The 19,252-nt window shown below is 37.2% G+C and overlaps 1 protein-coding gene across 9 annotated transcripts in view; it reads left to right on the forward strand.

Annotated features, from left to right (window-relative positions):
* The window catches only part of CNKSR2 (connector enhancer of kinase suppressor of Ras 2), a 220,331-nt gene that overhangs the window by 72,563 nt on the left and 128,516 nt on the right, over nucleotides 1–19,252 (forward strand). For all 9 annotated transcript variants that reach the window (XM_042788744.1, XM_042788745.1, XM_042788746.1 and 6 more), the window contains exons 5-6: nucleotides 2,816–2,857; nucleotides 14,990–15,109. In XM_042788744.1, the coding sequence (XP_042644678.1) occupies nucleotides 2,816–2,857; nucleotides 14,990–15,109 (162 nt within the window). The remainder of the gene's footprint in view (nucleotides 1–2,815; nucleotides 2,858–14,989; nucleotides 15,110–19,252) is intronic.

A 19,252-nucleotide genomic window follows, 5' to 3' on the forward strand; every position in this document is an offset into this window, starting at 1 on the left:
TGGAGAATAAGCAAGTAAAAGTAAAATACCTCCTCCCTGTGTATTTCAGTTCATGGGTAATGACAGTATTGTTTCACTAAGTGAATAGCAAATTGGTAGCTTGTGTAGGAGTAAAACTTGGTTGCAGATTTTTTGTGTGTTCCTGCTTTTTTAAAGTAGAAAAAAGTTGTTGTTAAACTTGCAAATGATCTGTTTCTTACCTTAATTGCAATGTTTTGATACTGTGGTTAAACAGATACCCAAGAAAATCTTTCAGGGGTAAGATATGGGCTTGTAGACTAGGTATGGAAGGAAGAGATGATCTTCAGCTGTGGGTGGTATGCTATTAAGATTACAAATTTATTTCTAATTGTATAGTTAGTGACTCTTTTTATAGTTCTCAAGTGCCTTGAGCTCTTTTAGTTGAAATTAAATGGGTATGAAAAAGCAATAATTGTAAATGCTAAAGGCCCCCAGTAATAAGCATTCAGCTTATCATTCTACCTAAGGGATGTTTGAAGAGGGTGGGCACAGTTATCCTCATCACTTGCTTAAAGATAAAGCACAAAGCAGTGGACTGACTTTAAAAATCTAAGGGGAAATAAACTGTTCACCATGAAAGAAAGTGACATGTAGGTTTTGCTCTTGGGATCATTCAGAAGCAGTCTCAGCCCTCATCTCTAGGGATGGCTGTGGGAAGTTAAAACGAGCTTGCCACAATGCAGGGATCAGCTTAGTGACCTTTTCTAGGTTTCTTTGACTAGGTTTTCTAGACTTCAGGGCTGCTCTGGGCTATGCCAGCATGCATCTTTGCAGTCCTGCACATTTCCCTGAGTTCATGCTTGAATTATGTTTAGTTGGATGTCATTCATGTATGGAAAAAGTGTATTTTGGAATTGTTTTTTACCTAAGCAGCTTTTTACCTAAGCAGTTTTTCTGTCTTTTATGAATTACTGAAATGTTAATTTTCCTCTTGCCTGAATATGGAGATGTAGCATTAACAATCATCTGGCTGCTATGTGATGAACTTATTTAGCAATTCCTCCTCCCAGACCCTGTATTTGTAGGGAATTGTGTGTTGAGGAGAGAATTTAAGGGTGAGGCCACCTGCCCCTATTCATAGAATGGATGCCTGAGAAGTTTTCCACTTGCTTGACTGTCTTTTGTAGATTAAGAAATATATATATATATATATATATATATATATATACACGCACACTCTTGGTTTGTCAGAAATAAGCATATTTCTTTAGCTTCCTTCATGCTCATGTGAGAGAGTTTCATTTCAAGGATGTAGCAATATTTCTCTGTTATTCACCGTTTTCTTGGTTGTAATAAGCATTTAAGAACTTGGAGTCCTTCTTCACTTAGGAGTGAGACTTCTCAAATACTATCCTTTCTAATCTGAATCTTTAAACTTACAGTAAACTCTTCCTATTACCAATTAAATAATTGTCTTCTTAAAAGCACTTTTTTCAGTATAAATGTTGCAATCCCTTCCTGCTATTTTTGCAAAATGATTCATAATAAACCATGCAGAACATAGATGTATCCAGATTGAAAATGTTACATGCCCTCCCACATATAACAATGAAATGTGTGTTTTGCTACTAAGATTGCAAATACTTCATTGATGTCTGCATATAATTAAACGTGTTAGATTTTCTTTCCGGCTGTACTTACTGGCAAATGTTTCCTGAATGCCAACAGCTGTTATTAGGAAAATACTCCCTGAACAACCTGCTGCTTCTGCATAGGTTGCTTTGTATAAAGCTTAAGAACACATTGGCTTTTCTTGCCTGAGTAACACTAGAAGAATTTTATGGATTAAAAGTTCACTTTTTTAAAACAGTTGCATAGAAAAAAGTTGTTTTTCTAACAGGATAAAGTGATTTAAAAATGAGACTTGAACTGTGAAAACTTAATCACATTTTTCATGTGGGTTATTAGGTAGGATTTAAAGCATCTATTCTAATCAGAGCTTGCACTAATTACTATAAAGCTACAGCATATGATGAACTTAGAAAAGACTGGTTCTTTCATCAATGTTGGTTGTATTTCGTATGCTCTCTGCCTTGCTAATACCATTTCTCTATATCCACTGAGATTTTGGCCTGTCAGAAAAGCTTTTAGAGCCCCTAGCCTCCCATCTGTTAGTCTTGCTTATAGAAACTGCCTCACATGCTACATAAGGTGACAACAATGTGTATGTGGTCCCCAGCAGGCTGTATGTAATAAGATGGTCCAACTCAAGTTTCCTGTGCATTTTGTATTCCACGTTTGTCTTCCCTCCCGTTGCATGGAGCGTTATAAGCAACCAGTGGTTCCCTTTTCTCTTCTTCCTCCTCCCAGGGTTTTCCTTCTCTTCTTTGGCAAGCTGTGCAAACATGTCGGTTCAGCTCAGATCAGAAGGAATTGTTCACCTTAGTTTTCTTTCTTAGTTACTTAAGACTGTTGCTGGCACCTCTGTTTTTCAGTGTTGCCACTAGAAGCGGGTCATTTTTGTCCATGGTCAGGAACTGCTGGTTGAAGCCACTTGTTTGGCATACACGTGACTAGCCGGTATGTGCCAAAAGGATGTAAAGTGGAGGAAGATTGTTACCTGTCTCAAGGAAGGAAGCAACAGGAACTAGTGAATAGATATTAACATTTACCAGTATTTCCTTTGTGTGGTGGCTTCACACTTTGGTTGCTTGAATCTTTCCATTGCGTTTGAGGACTTGAAATCTTCTGTTTCATCCTAAACACTTTTCGATTCATTTTCTTTTAAGGATAGGTCTAAGAAGAGTGAATGGTTGGATCAATTTAACCTGCCTTTTCTGCTTTGCTTTTTCAGGATTGCACAGTATATGAAACAGAGAATAAAATTCTTCATGTGGTGAGTAGTGTTTGGATTTCTATTAATAAATATATTTGTACAGACTACATAGAATTATAGAGCTGTGTGTTTTGTGCTTTTTCTGTGCAGTGCCAGTGTGATAATGAACCAGTCTGGGTATGACTGAGTGAATGTATGGAACTACTTGTGAATAGGTAATGATGTTATGGAAGCCAAACTTGGCATATGAGAAGCCAGGAACTTTGCAAGGGCTTGTGTTTGTCTGCTCAGTTCCATCTGTTATCTGTAAACCATGGTCAGAAGAATGATTTTGAAAATGGCTTTTTTTTTGAGAGAGACACATATCTGGTTGCTAGGCTTCTATGAAATCATATATATTTCTGTTAGTGATACAGCTTCATTTATACAGCTTTATTCTTCATAGGAGCGTGGAGCTAGCGTAGTGTTAGGAAAATTAATGAAATTCTCTCCTTTTGAATTCTCAGTGTAAATACAAGGGTCTATTCCCAGAATCTATAGTGCTATTGATAATAAAGCAGATGAAAGTCATCAGGTCATCAGAACATGGGGTGAGTTTGAAAGGCTGGTACTTTGGTGGATGAAGTGTCAAAAGCTTGAGTAAACTTTGTCTGAAAACTGCACCTAAGTTTTATATATTAAGTTGTGTTTCATGTTGTGACTGTAGTTTAGTGAGTACTAAGTTAACCCAGAGTTTGTTTCTAAAAGCTAGATACTGAGATATCCTTCCTAAGAGTGAGTAATGAATTGGTTTAATTTAGTCACTGTATTTCACATTTAGGTAGGTTATAATATCTTACTGTTCTTATTACCAGAGCTTAAGCAAGAAAATACTTCATTTCTTTATTTTAAAAGGTGACCTTCCCAGTAAATTTTGCTATACTTTTTTTTTTTTTTTTTTTTTCAGTGCTCATATCAAATGGTTGGCAGGCTGAATTCTATAAGCTTTTGATGTTTTGATTTCACAGTGATGTGGGATAAAACATCTCCTTGTATTTTAAAGTTTCGTTGACATTTTTTCCCTATGGGACACAAAGAATTAGCAATTTTAGTGAGGCTGACATCATCATCATCTTTGCTAGGCTGATCTCTGCAAATATTTAAGTAATGAAGTTTTTAATTGCATAATCTTGGCAAAAGTTGAAGTGCTAGAAGTTTGAAATCATTATATATATCCTGGTTTTCAATGCATGCTTGTTTTCTGCTGTAAGAGCCAAGGGTTTTGACATCTGCTATATACCGTATATATCTTTTACAAATTAGCACAAAGGATTGTAAAGGGAGCTAGCAGTGTTTAGAGCTGATGAAGCGTCAGTTAATACAGTCTTCAACAGAAAATTTTGAGGAAACAGAGGGATTTGTTTAAGAGATGTGGGTGCACAAATTTGAGACAGCTTTCAAAAGTTTTATTATCTTACATTATTCAGACTCACATAAGCTTATTTCTTTAATGAACAGTAACTTCATTGTGGTGACAAGTGGACATATGTATTATTGTGGAGAGCTTAATTAGCTTCTACAATTAGTGCTTAAGCTTTTGAGAAAACATGAACAGAGTGTTGAATGTTTTACTGAAGCCTAGGATTAAAAATTACTTGGATCATTTCTGACCATATTGAATTTCAGCTGATGGATGGGGTCTCACAGGGCAAAAGTTGAGCAAAAGCAATTGAGGAAAGACATAAACCTGTGATTGAATAATCAAAAGTTGGGATTTGAAAACATATTTTGAATTTGAAAGGAAGTATTTTACATGTGCAGCTGAAAAGGTTGATGATAGAATTGGAATTGAAAGCACTCACAGTTCCCTCTAACCTCTCTCCTTGGAAGACAAAAGAGGTGTTGTGGCTTTAGCCCATTAGGCAATCTGTGAATGAGCAATCTAACTGGTAAATTAAGGAGGGGAAAAGCCTACTGATGTCAAGATCTTGAGAGAGTGCATGGTATTTTTATGCCAGTGTCAAAGAAGACAATGTTAGATAGCAATATTTGAATGCATGAGAACAAGCCAGATTAAAGATGTTCTAGAGAGGGATTAAGCATTTAAATCTCCTGTTATAGACTGTGCATCCAGTAAATTTAGAGGTGGATGTTAAAAAGAAGGTTCTCTGATCTAAAAAGAATAGTAGTAAGTTTTGGTAAAAGCATAGAAAGAATCTTGAATGAGAAATGCTGGGAGAACTAGGAAAGAACTGGAGAAGGGAACATGTGCACAGATATTATATATAGAGAAAGTAAATTTTCTCTTCTTAAATTCAAAGACCAAGCTACTGCAAGTGTCTTTTCTGAGTATATTTCCTATCTGCAATCTGTCCAAACTCCTGGAGGTAACAGAAGTGATGTCTGGCCAGCCATCACATCCAGCTGCCTTTGAATGATCAGATACCAACATACAACTGTGTTCACTGGGATGACTTAAAGAGGAAATTGATTTCAAAAACCATGGGCTCACCTCATTGATTTAATATACCACATTCTCTTCATGACACAAGGAAACAAGCTTCCTCACAAAAGTGAAAAGCGATGACTTACAACTAATTAGCAATTCATGCAGTTAGCCTGAGGAAATCCTTGTTGCAAGGTATTGTTCCCACTAAGGATGGAAGGAAAATTTTAAGAGATCCTTCTTACATAAGTAAAAAAGGACTACAGCTACATAAATGAGAATAAATTAAATGACAGTTATGTGCTCTTATTCTTTAGGACACCAAGAAATTTACCATCTTAGGAGCAGATCACTGGGTCAGAGTAGTTGATTTTTGTCCTCATTACCTACTGGTAGTCCAGTGGCTTACTTTGGGTTGAACCTGTGTTCTGGGTTGAACATCTCTATTGTTCACGTGGCTCAAAGTGGTATCTTGGACACATGTGCTATGGTTCAGGGGCTGGAGGTCTGTAAGCACACATCTCCTATGGAGATGCTGCCCCATTCCCCCTGGAACAAGCCTACGTGGTGCCAAATCAGGGGTCAAGAGGGTGTGTGGGCGTAGGCAGGGGCTGTGAGACCACTCTGCTGCTGTTGAAGTGCATACACGGGTACCCCCAAAGTTAACCTGTTACTGGGTTTTCATGCTTTCCTCTAAAGCATGGTGCAGTAGGCAACATCCCTCACCAAAGGCAAGATACTCAATTAAATTGATTTTCTTTAATTAAGTAGGGCCAAAAAATAATGTGCTCATATTCTAATGGCAGTAATTCCTTTTGAATAGCAAATGAATGCCCTCTTTCTTTCAGAGATGGCAGTGTGGGTGTTCATGTGGAGAGACTACTGAATCACCTTGTCCATAGATTGTATGTTTTAATGTCAATAAGCTTACTCAGTTGTTAGCTTTTTAGATATCAGTGATACATGTAAGAAACAGCATTCTGTGGAGATGGAACTGCATAGCTTCAGCATATATTCAAGAAATAAATATTTTTATTTACTCCAAGCAATTTGAATTTCAAATGCTAAATAAAAGCATTTTGATTGTCACTCACAATATTAGGTTAAGTAGTAAACTAATCTGTGTTATTCAACTAAACACATAAAATGTATCAAAGGGAAAAAGGCCTTGTGGAAAACTGATGAAGTTTTAAGATGAAGTTACTTCAACTTGTTTATTCTAAGTGGAGTTGCAAAACGTGTCTGGGAAAAAATGTCTCCTCTTTAATTTTCTGCCCTAGAATTGCAAGTGTGGTAAAACAATTATTTTAAAGACAACTCTATTTCTTAAAGTTGTTTTTTTTTTTTTTTTTTTTGCTGTGAATTTATTTACAGAAATACTTGGTTTCTCTGGAATAAGAAGCATTAAGCCACACAGGAATAATGTGTTGGTTTTTGCTCATTAAAATGTTGATGCTTCTGAAATATTCATGAATACAGAGAAATGCTTCATGTTTCTGCAACTTAATTTCTCAGTGGTTTTCCCAGGTTACCTTTTGCTCAGTAAGTGATGTAATAAATAAATAAATAAATGTAATAATTTATTAATATAAAGCAAAAGTAAATATCACCAGAAAATAATACCAACAGCAGTAGATGGCAATTGAAAATACTTACTTAAGAAAAACAGGTTTTAAAATACAGTGGGCCTAAATATGAAAGGATAAGCTACAGGTGTGGTGTTTTCTTCAAAACTGGAAATTAGTATGCCCTTGCTAGTTTATATTCAGAATTTTTATATTGATTTAGCTTGAGATGATATATGGAAAACTGCTGAGCTTAACAGGGTGTCAGTTCTGCTTATTTGGGGAGTTATAAGTTAATTTTTGTGAAAGTGTGAATGGAGTTTTAAAATCTTTGAAGAATAATTCATTGATTCCATCCAGCAGTTCAAGGCTGTATATGATGGAAAGTTCTAGTTCAGATTAATCCATGTGAAGCAGTAGAGTATTAGTGAGAGCAAAGAAAGGACTAATTATAGGAAGTAGAAGCTGGGCTCCAGTCAGACCAATAATAATTTTTAACTGAATTTTCTTTTTAGTTTAATTCTATAAAAAGAGAATGTTTTCCTAAGGAGTCTCACTTTCTTGAAATTACCCTGCTTTTCCTGCAAAAAGATATATTTTTATTGAATTGGAAAACCATAGAAAGTAGAACCACAGAGGGGAGTTAATACTCAGAAGTTTTTGTAAAACAATGAGCTATTTAAATTTAAAGAGAGTTACTAAATTGAAAAAGAAAAGAACAAATAATGGATCAGAATGCTCTCGTTTCGCTAAGAGCATTGCAAAAACCACAGTGACGATAATTCACTTCTGCCCACTATATTTGAATATTTGTTATAAAACTATAATCAACTAAAAATGCATTGTCAAAGGTGTCATTTGTATAGTCTTGTTAAAGAAAAAAAAAAAGAAAAAGTAACCACCTTCTTCCTTTCAAGAGTCTCTACCTTGCTAATGGGGCCCAGCAAACTTCATTCTAATAGAGGCCTCTCTTTGCTTCCAAAATAACATTTAGTTCACTGTTTAAACTTATGTATGTACAAATACAAATCCAGGCCCAATTGGTTCTAAGATTGCTGGAGGTACTTCTGTATTCCCTACAGTACAGAAATGTTTTGGACTAAAATTTTTAATTGATTAATAGTTACTTAGTTTGGCCTAAGCTAACTAGTTAGACTTCATCCTTAATGTTCATGTAGCATGTTGCTTCATCTCAGTCAGTTGTAACTAACTGAGCTTTGTTTTTCCAGATTAAATTTAACATTAGCAAGACATTTTTTTTCTTTCATTTAGTACTGAATGTCTGTGTGTACTATTGGCATCCTATTCTCATTCATATGATGTAGGTGAGGGAGTTGGTGGGGGAGGCTGGTGCTTTTCTTGTCCTCAGTCCTGGGAATGTGTTTAAGCCCGGATGCTTCAATATTGCACATACTTGGCAAGATAGATTTAAACTTGGTCACTAGCCTGGGTAAAATTATGGACAGGAACAAACACAAGTCTCTTTGCTTGATCAGAAATGCTTGGTAGCCTGCCGGGCTGGGCGAGCCGAGGACCCAGGCCAAGGAGGAAGAACGCAGCCGACTCAGTATGAGTGATAAAGCATGCTTCAGTTTATTGATTTTTGTTACAGCTTTTTATAATCCTTCTACTAATTATGCCTACTAGTCACTAGTTGATTGGCTTAAGCTCTAAGGGTCGTATTCGCACGGTCCACCTACTTGCAGTTAGCTTACAGCACAGGTTTCTCATAACACTAAGTTTCTCATGCTACTATTTCTGATTCCTGTTGACTTGTTTTCGATACACGACAGTACCGTAACACAATGTTTCTCAGACCACCGTTATCATAACACTGGGTTTCTCAGACCACTATTCCTAATTCCCCTTAGCCTGTTTTCGACACACCACGGTACACAGGGCTGAAGCATCCTTGACATTCCTCAGGTATCAGCAGCTGCGAGCAGCTGCAGGCAAACCCTAGTGAGGCTCAGCATCAGCAGCTAGAGCAGGCTCTGATCATACAATTGCTCGGTGGGCTCAGGACCCTTGTCTCTGAGCCATTCTCCAACAATTCCCCCTTTTCCTTTTTGTATGAGCAGAGCCTGCGCCAACGTTCGTTCAAAGATTTTCTTAATACATGACAAGGCACAACTTAAACATGCAAGCTTACAATCTACTGGCTAAAGGCACTTATCACGTACCCGGAAGTGCTGTGATAGGACTGCATCGTTAGTACGCGTGAACAAACTAAATCTACTGTGCAGTTAGTGTAACCAGGCATTCGAACAGGGCGTGAACAAACTAAATCTACTTTGTGGTTAGTGCATCCAGGCATTCAAAACAGGGAGGAAGCATTAGATTGACTTCCTCCTTGTTTCCCAACCGTCACGGGATAGGGAATGTTCATCTTAAGACCTTAGTCAGTACTTTTCCACTTACTCTTGTTCTCTTTTTCTAATTAAGGTCTACTTATGCTAACTTAAAAGAGACTTTCGTTGCAAAGAGGATCTCTAGATCCATGTCCCTTCTCCTTTAACCATTCCCCAACAGTAGCCCTAGAGCTGACTGAATTGAGCAGATAACAGATGAACCGTTTGAGGAAGGGCCACGGCTTGTGGAAGCCTCTGAAGCTAGCCATGTCCCTGTGTACTTTCACTCTGCTGCAAAAGACAGACATTTTCCCAGCACAAATTCAAGTAGCCACAGGAAGTCAGAACATGCAAATCTAATTTCATCACCTTTAGGTCCTCACTCTCCTGGCTGAAGGAAAGAGCAATTGTGGAAAATCTATTAGATATTGGTACACTAGAGTTTAAAAATACAGGTAGAAACTATTATCTTTCATTCTTCATGCTCTGGGGTGCAAACTAGCCTACTGAGTGAAAGAAGATGTTTCATTTCCAATTTCTACTGGACAACTAGATGCTGTGTAGTGATATTTTTCATCCCCCTTTGAATCATTTAGCTTTGCACATAAAGACTGTGGTGTAGCTTCGATCTGCAATTATGTTTGTCACTGAATAGAGAAGAGAATTTATTACTAAAGTGCAGTAATGAGCTACTACAAAAGAGAACTGAAGTCATTTATGTAACGCTTCTAGTGAGAACACGGACCGTGTGACAAAAGAAGATGTAATCTGTTGATTTCTCTCAGTTAATCTTTTGTAGCTTGCTTTTTTTTTTTTTGGCCTGGCCAAAGCCTTTTCCTTTGTTCAGATACCTTGCACGCTGAAAGCTGAGTGCAGCTTGAGAAAGGCTGGGCATTTTTAATGCCTGCTGATTTTTGTAGGAGCAATTGGACGCTCATCTTCCTGTGTGTCTTACTGTAGCTAGTACTGCATTGCAGCGGGGAATCAACAGCTACAGAAGATAAAGGATCCTGATCTCATTAACAGTGTTTGCATAAACAGAAATGTAGTTTTACAAAGTAACAAAAGGTAACTACCATTTGAGAGAAGAGGTGAATTTTATTGTTATTTGATATTAGTGAAACTAAAATACACATCTGTGATACAGCTTGTGCTGAATAGTTATGCTGAAAAATAATGTATTCATAAATTTTTAGGAGCAAAATGAGTAGCAAAAATGCACTGTTTGTGTGCTTTTACTGAAATTGAGTAGCCTACATGCAAAATATGTCAGACCATTACTTTCCATCAAATAAAATAATAATTTTAAAACTTTTTATTAATAAAGAATAATAACAAACATGTAATAATAAACCCCCCTGTATTTCTCACACCTACATAAATTGTCAGATTGGCTTTGTGACTGCCAAGGTGAAAGCTCCACTGAAGTCTTGAGAGTCTAGGGAAAATTTAGTCAAGGTGGAAGTGAACTAGCATTGAATATAACTTTAGATTTAGGCAGGGTTGTTGCCTGAAGGAATATGCAATGAACCTGATGAGCCACAGTGTGAACTCTTTAGTAATGGGAGCATAGAGAAGTCAAATGCCGTTTACTTGGGAACTTTCTAAATACAATAGCATATAGCCTCCATCAAATTAACATTGTTCCTGTGCCATGTGGCAGCATCTTTGCAATGGGAGGTCCTGATCCACTGAATAGGTTCAAGGTCTTTTTCCGTAAAGAGGCCTAATGGGGAGGAAGCATGCTTCTCGAGGAAAAAAATGTTTTGTCTGTATGCTGATTTATACTGATTGGTATATTAAAAAGCCTTGGTCCGTGAAGTCAACAGCAGTAATCTGGGCAGGAACTGGATGGTAGCTACATTCAGAGCCACTGGTTAAACTGTTGTAAACTGTCACAGCTGTACCCTTAGGAATGTGTGCCAGAGCCATCCGAGCTCCGATATGTTCCTGTGGCTGAATTTCCCTTCTCCTCCTTCTCCCATCCTCCACAGACACACACACGAGAACAACCTATAACTGTAAATGAGATATTTCTGAGAGTAAGGGCAAGGAAAAATGCATTATTTTGCCTGTGTCAGCCTCCAGACATGTTTCCAGTGAGAGCCTGTGTACCCTGTCTTTGCAGTGGGGAGAGGATACCTGCTGTGTAAGTGTGGGCCCCTTGCTGTCCTGTCTCTGGGCGAGCTCAGAGTCCATGAAAATTTGCCTTTCGCAGAAGCCCAATACACACTTGATCCTACTTACAGTCCAACTCTTTAACCAAAGAGTATTTAACCAAAGTTATTTAAATGTATAATAGTTAAGGGAAGCTTGTAAGTATTCTAACACAAACAGGCTTATATTTTCAGAAGAAAACTAAAGGACTTGATAGATATATTGTTGTAGCACCTAAAAGTTTTGGATGGTTGGGCAGAATGCAGGCCTATCTTCTGAAAAAAAAATTGCTTTTTGTTTCCAAGGTCTTGAAATTATGATGGATCAATAAAACTGAAATAAAATGCATAGTATTCTGAAATTAGATGAGCAATTAATTAAAAACAAATTAGCTAGTCATTCCTTGGAAGTCCAAGCAATGTGAATATGTCAGTTTTCTATACGCTAGCAGTGAGTCTTAAATTGAAAATCCTCCTACAGTGAACAACCTTTCCCCTCCAAAGGAAAAGACAGTTCTCACAAGCAAACCGAAACATGTTTTAATTAAATGAGTTTGCTGGACAGAACTACTTCATAATTACTAAGCAGATGATGTTGTGATTAGGTCTCATTATCTGGAGTGACTGTTTCTTGAGAAACTCTCTTCATGGGTACAGTTAGTTCATGGCATGTTGTCTTACTGAATCACTTAGGTCTGATAGTGCTCTCTTAGAAGAAAAAGAGCTAATTCTGTTGATCAGAAATTGAGAGAAGTAATTCAAGCACTTTCATTTTCACTTTCCTGTACCTTCTGTTTTCTTTTGCTGTTTCCAGTCACCTCTGATACTCATGTATGGTAATGAACCAGATAACATTTAACGGAGCTTTAAAACTTCTCTGTCTTGAACTTTTGTTTTCACCCTGGTGAGATCTGGGTACTCATGAAGCGGAAAAGATTTGATAATAATGTAGCAGAGTTTTGCCCCTAAATACCATTTTTCTTGGAAGACAGTTATGTGTGCATCCCCACATGTCAAATGAGTGTTTACATTTTGGAAAGGTCATAGAGTTTGAAGCCTTAATCTGAAAGAGCATCCTCTAATCGTAGGGTCTTCTCTAGGGACTTTGCTGTAGCTCATTTATTGTGCTTACAATGGGCACGACATCGTGCTGTTGGATGCGGTATGAATATCTAAGATGGAAAGAAAACCACAAGACCCGAAAGACAATCATCTTTCAGAAATGCATAGAAGCATATGGCAGATTTTTTTTTTTACTGTAGTAACTTGGTGATTTTGGCATCCAGTACTCCCAGAGCTCCTCATGGAGAATATTCACACCACCTTGTTTTAGGATTGCAACCAATGTAACCATATTGAAATGCTGATCTCCATCGGCTTACTGTATAGACTGTCTGCACTCTTCTCACGGAGAGGCAAAGGGAGAGCAGCTGCTCTAGGGATCTATTTAATGCATCTCAGTTTAGGCTTCTGTTCTATGCCACATTCTGGTCTTGCCTCACTCCTCTCATCATCTGTCAAGGCAGCTGAGGACTTTTTTTTTTAACAAGGAGCCATGTCTGTGAACTTGAAATGGCATACCTTGTGTTAGGTGGTAGGAACACTCCTTTTCTGTGTGTTTTGGCATCTCTCTGCAATGCAACAGCTGGGTATAGGAGAAAAAAATCATACATTAATTCACTGTAAATAGAAGTTTCTCTGAAACTGCTAAGGACCCTATAAATTTAGTAGTTTTAAAAGAGAATACTAAGAAGAGCAGGTGGGTGAGTACAAGTCTAAATATATATGAAAAATTCAGTTTTCCTCACCAGAGAATGATTTGTAATGTAGGTAAATCTCTTCACTTTGCATGTGGAAAACTGTGTTCTGTAATTTTCTGAAAGCAATTTTTCAATAATTTTCAGTGCAGTTACAAGGCATAAAAATACAAATAACATGCCAGCATTGTAGTAAAAAGCCCAAACAAACAGGAAATATAAACTTTCATTTTTATTATGGAATTTTATACCCTTTTTACCCTTTTATAATGCCAGCTCAAAGCAATTTTCATGTATCCAAAAAGCCATAAGAAAACAATTTTGCAATAAAGTTTACTTTTTCACTTCTCTCTAATTCAGGTAAAGCACAAAGCATTCTTAACCCCATTTTATATATTTCTTGACTTCCTTTTTTCAGTAATGATTCTGCATCATGAAATACAGATAAAGCTGAAGGGGTGGGGGCGGGCATGTATGTGTGCTTGAAGGTAATATTATCTCTGGAAGAAGGTCATGTCAGTAATGTAAATTTTGTTTTATTTTCCATTTGATTCAAATTTATTTATTCATTCTGAAACATTATTGTTCAATAAAATAAGCCATCTATATACAAACCCGAACCTCCAAATGTTTGTAAATAATTTAAAGAAAAAATCCCAATGTAATGGTCTCTAACAGGATTCAGATTTCACTGTCCCTGGATATGTTTTTTTTTATCACTTCCAGTTTTTTACTTTCTTTTTTCTGTAAGATATTTGTAGTTTGGCATTTGGAATTATAATGGTGATTTTTCAGGGAGTTTATATCCAGTTTTATATTATTTTTCAATAGCATTGTTGCAGATATTTTTTACTTTAAGAAATATGCTTTTCAGTCTAGGAAAGGTGGTTGGTGCAACAGTTGTGTGCACTTGTGTTTTAGGCATTTGAGGAGGCTGCTTAGCTTTCATCTTTTGAGTTTGAGAGCAGTTGATCTGGTTCTTAATTGGTTTTGGAGGTACCCACAGTTCTGAGACCAGAAGAATGTCCTAATCCCTGAATTTGCTGACAAAACACGCATTTGGAAACCTGAACCAAGAAACCAGTTTTAGTTGCTGAAAAGGGGACTTCACAGCAAACATTGAAACTCTCAAAAATCACTTTCTTACAGAAATAAGAGAGAATGATAGGAAAAAAGTCACACCTTCCCTGCTTCAGAGAAGAGAGGGTTCAGGGAGTGAGAGCTGTAGAGATACTCTATATGCATTTGACAGTCCCAGCCTTTTTAGAAACTTTTTATTTCAATCTTGCTGCAAAGAGGCTGCCAAGGATAACAGATTTAAGAATTATCCCATCCTGAAGCGGTTATTTATTTTAATCTTCATGCCTGCAATAGTAGATCATGCTTGGCAGCAATAAAACGTGAGAAACTCAGTCCAAAGTCAATTAGCATGTTTTATTAGTATAGAATAAACTCCAGAGTTAATGGAAGTTACCTGCCGCCATTAAGAGCCTGATTATCTTCTGTGCTGAACATCTGCACTTTCAACAGAAATCAGTGGGGTTTGGGAGCACTTAATGTCTTTGCAGATGTGGACAAAGAGCGGGGTTGGAGCTCCCAGTGTGCTCCCTGCGTGCCTGAGCACATCTCGGAGGCAGGGCACCCAACCCTCAGAGTGCATGGGAGCAGCTCGCCCAGTCCCTTTTTCTCTCTACTCAGATGCAAAAGCATTTGTCTCTTGTTCTTCACTGGTCTGACACTGTGTCAGTACAGGGTCATCACAGAGACAGATTTTGTGCTGTGCTGCTGACTTGAGGTCCTTCCCCTCTGCCTTGTAGATTTAACAATGTGATTTCGTATGTATTTTTTAAATGCAGTAGTTTAAATTGTAGGTGGTTATGAAAGTAGTTAGCAATGTTATGCTTATTATGACATTTTATTTTCCTTTTCCTTTCCTAGTGTAAAACTCTCTCTGGCGTCTGTGACCACATTATCTCGCTGTCTTCTGATCCGCTCGTTTCCCAGTCTGCCCACCTTGAAGTGATTCAGCTTACAAACATCAAGCCAAGTGAAGGGCTGGTAAGAAGTACGCAGTTAATCAAACCCATCATCCAGGATGAGAAAGTGATTTTTTAAAAAAAAAATAAGTTGTATATATGGAAAGGAATAGGACATTTTAGACCTTTTTATTTTAAAGTCTGAAAATAGGTTGTTTTCTCATGCTAGTTTGATTTCTCATGCAGCTGGGCCAACAGAGAAGTATTTTGTAAGGCTGACTGATGTATGCAAAGAGTTTAGTGAACAGGGAGGAATGAGCGAGAAGTTCTTGCCATTTATACCAGCTTCTGAAAAATGGTTCAGATTGTTCTAGGATCTTGAAGTCTGAAGGGATTTAAATTACTAAGATCAACTCAACCAAGAAGCTTGCGTGGGCTTATGCACAAAACCTGTCAAATTCTGGAATATACTTCATAGTATCTCTGGGATATAAAGCTATTTTATAACTTATTCAAGAGCTCTACAGCATTGCTGAGAAGTAGCTTATCGAATTTTATTGCAAAAACTCTGTTTGCTTAATCACATGCTTGTAAAGGCTCAGTGCAGCCATCCTATGTTTGTTGTTTAAGAGTTGACCATTGATCTTTTGTTTACTTGAGTATCCAACACCCACTGCATGGAAAAAACCCCAAATGGAAAACAGTTACAGCTGTATGACTTTACATCACTAATAATACCTCTTCCACAACCCTTGGAGGTAGTAGAGGGTGATCAGAATAGAGTTAACCATTTTTTGCCTAATCAAATAGCTTTTGCAACTTCTGCCCAAGTTTATTCTTGTTCTGTTTTCTTGAATAAGGACTACCGCTGTACTCTTTTGCAGTAGGTTTTTTAAGTTGTTTGGATGGTGTAATTCTGGAGAGTATTTTGGTTTGTGGGTTGGTTAGTGTTGTGGTTTGGGTTTTGGTTTGGCTTAGGTTTTCTTGACAAATTTGGTATGCCAAGGTACTTACAGCAATTGTATATTAAATTAGTTTTCCGTTCTTTTGGAAAATCATAATTAAAATCTGAGAAATAACCCAAACGTTTGGATAAGTAAATATTGCCCCATCCTTTGTTTTAGTCTGCTATTTGTATTCCCTTCCGCCACTGGCTTTCTTTTTTATCTCTGAATGCATTTCAAACTAGTCCTCCAGGATTTCAGCTTTTCACGGATTCTCTCCTCCCTTTCTTTCACCTGCAATTTTAACTCTTCCACAAGCTCACTGCAGCCAACCTTTTGAAATCCTATCTTCTACTGTAATGAAGAAATCTTCTTCCCCTTTCTCTTGATCACTTTTTTTGGAGTTCTGTCCATTTTTATCTGAACTTTTATTTCTTTTCCTTTCTGTCTTGTGACTGTTTGTTGGGGTTTTTTTTCTCATTTAAGTCTCTATGTAGGGTGGTGCTCACCCCCAGTGACTGAAAAATGTTGAGTGGTATTTTTGTAAATAAGAATGTGTTTCATGGGTCTGTTCCTGCTGGGTTGCTGATTAGATAGAAAATCTCTTCCTCCTCTGTCCCTCTGTTATACACCCCTCTGCCTGTGTTGTCTGTGTAAGCTGAAAGATCTTGAGGCAGGGCTTTTTTTCTTTTAATACGTGTTTGTGAACCAACTGAACAGTGTCTTGATGCTGATTGAGGACTACCATGTCATCGTTGTAAAAATAATTACATGTATTTTTAAAGAAAAAAACCTGTGCAATGTACGAGCCTTAGAAGGATACAATGCTGTTTTGATGCAGTCATATTTTTTTCCCCTTTATCCTTGCCTGTATGCCACTATTCTGTTGCCTGTGTATTGTGCTGTCTCCTCTAGATTGTGAGCTCTCCAGAGCAGGCACCAAGGATGATATATTTGCGCCGGAAGGGTGAATATCATACTTTACAGTTTGTTACAGTGCCAGTCTTACTAACAGATAATCTTTGTCAGGTTGCTCTTGGTGTTTTATATGAAAGCTTTGCTTTTGGGTTGCTGGGCTTTTGTTTGTTTGTTTTTTAAACTAATATCTTTCAATTAAGATACTGTGAATGCATATCAGTACCACCCCATTGAGTGTTAAGTGTGTCAGTTTAAAAATTGATGGTGGAGCTTGCAGTTGTGAATATCCTCTGCACAGCAGGAGCATTTGGATGAATGTGAAACTCCATAACTTCTGGACCTTCTTCCAGGATTTGTGCAACAGTAGCGGTGGAAAAATGGATTATTGTCAACTTTCTTCTAGATTTTTGACCCACATGACAATTCTGTGCTGTCTCTACCAATCACTAAATAAAAGCTTCTATAAAGATGGAAAGACTTCAAGCAGAGGGAAAAGGACAAAGATGGCTGCTAATTGGGAAGATTTTTTTGTCACCTAGCATAAACGGAATATCTAACATGTCTCTAATTTATTGTCTAAGAAGCTAAAGTAGGTCAGGGAGAGAAAAAGGAAAGGAGAAGAGAAGGAAATAAAAAGTTTGGAAAACTGCTATTTCCCTACACTCACATGGTAAATACATGATGGAATTGAGAGAATGGTTGGAGTTCTTACAACTTAAAACAGATTGAAGCACTATCAGGATGTTTTAATGAGCACAAACAGCTCATTCACTATGTTTGATCTTTTCTTGTGGAAACGTAAGTATCAGTCAGAGGTAAATGTAAATTGTCAGACTAATACCTTAGTGCAGAAGGAACAGGTAAATGTGTTGCAGGGTTTACAATGTCTTATAGACATTACAGAAAATGTTAGGGTGTAATTTGGGGAAACTCTTATGTACTGGGTAAAGCAATATTATGGGTGGGTTTTGATATTGCTTGCTTTTTTTTTTTTTTTTTTGGTCCCCCTTTTTTTCCCCCTCTATCCCTGGTCTGTTGCCCAGGTATGATTTTGTGACTGGATGCATAAACATGTTCTCCAGGGAATGTTGCTGTGTGAAGAGATACAGCCTGCAGTGACTCTGAAGTAAGGGTGAAAAGGGAGTTGCCAGACTAGAAAATGACTTTAAAAGCCCTAAAATGGGTTAATGTGGTCAGATTTGCAATCACTGGCATGCTCTCATGTGTAGTCACTACTTTTTGTTTTTTGTCTTTTGTGGACTTGGAAGTTGTTTCATCTGTATCAGTAAGCAGAATTTAATTTTGTGTATTTTTCCACTACTGATGCTCTAGAAAGAGACAGAACTATTTTAGGTAGTATCTTTTGCCATGAAACAGACTTAAAACCATTACTACTTGATTGAAAACAGTGAGTGTATTTAGCAAAGAAGCAGAATACTGTACACCTTTTGTTAGACAAAAAGCAGGTAATCAAGTTTTCCTTGGGAAGTTTTTATTGAACAGTCCCTGTCTATTGTATCTTTATTTTTAATACAGAACAGAATATCGGAGAACTGTAGCAAGGGTTAATCTTCCATTTCAATTTTTTCCTCTTCATATTATCATTTTAATCCTAGTCAGTTCAGGTACTGTGATATGATATCAGGTTGCAACTATTCACCTAGTTTCCTAGATTCAAAAATTCAAAAGTGCATTCACCAGACTGCAAGACTGATTGTTCTGGATTCCTCTTTGCGTGCTGAAGCAAACACAAAATGATCCTGTCATGAAGAATCACTCATGAAATGCAAGTTGTAGATATAGTAGGGCGTGGCAGCTGATTAAAGGTGTACTGCTGACACCCTAGCTAGAAAGTATTTTCCAGGAATCATGTGTACTACTGTTCTTAATATTTCTCCTGAGTTATTTGGTTTGAAATACTGGAAAGCTGGGAAAAAATATGAATGGGTTCTGAGAACTGTTTGGGGCTAAGCATGTGCAACTTTGGGGGACCCCATTAAGATGGTGTCACAGTGAAAGTAAAAATTCAGTTATGTGTGTGATAAAATGGAATTAGTATCTTCTTTTCTTTTCCACCCTGCATTGCGTAAAATATGTTAAAATGATACCAGATTCAGCTTCTATTCTTTTCTTTTTTAAAAAAAAAAAAATGGGAAAAAAATAGGAAAAAAGGCACAAAGTCTCTTTTCTTAGCTGAATAGTAGTTCACACCAAGATAAAATGTAATGATTGGTTTGAAATTAGACTTCTACTCATAACTGATCAGGACAATCTCTGATATACTGAAGTATGACTTACCTGATCTTTATTCTAAGCGTACATTTTTTCTTGATTACTAGGGTGGTTACCTCATGGTTATTTTA

This window comes from Tyto alba, unplaced genomic scaffold (assembly GCF_018691265.1).
Source record: "Tyto alba isolate M040663 unplaced genomic scaffold, T.alba_DEE_v4.0 Super-Scaffold_14, whole genome shotgun sequence".
In the NCBI taxonomy this organism is placed as follows: Eukaryota; Metazoa; Chordata; class Aves; order Strigiformes; family Tytonidae; genus Tyto; species Tyto alba.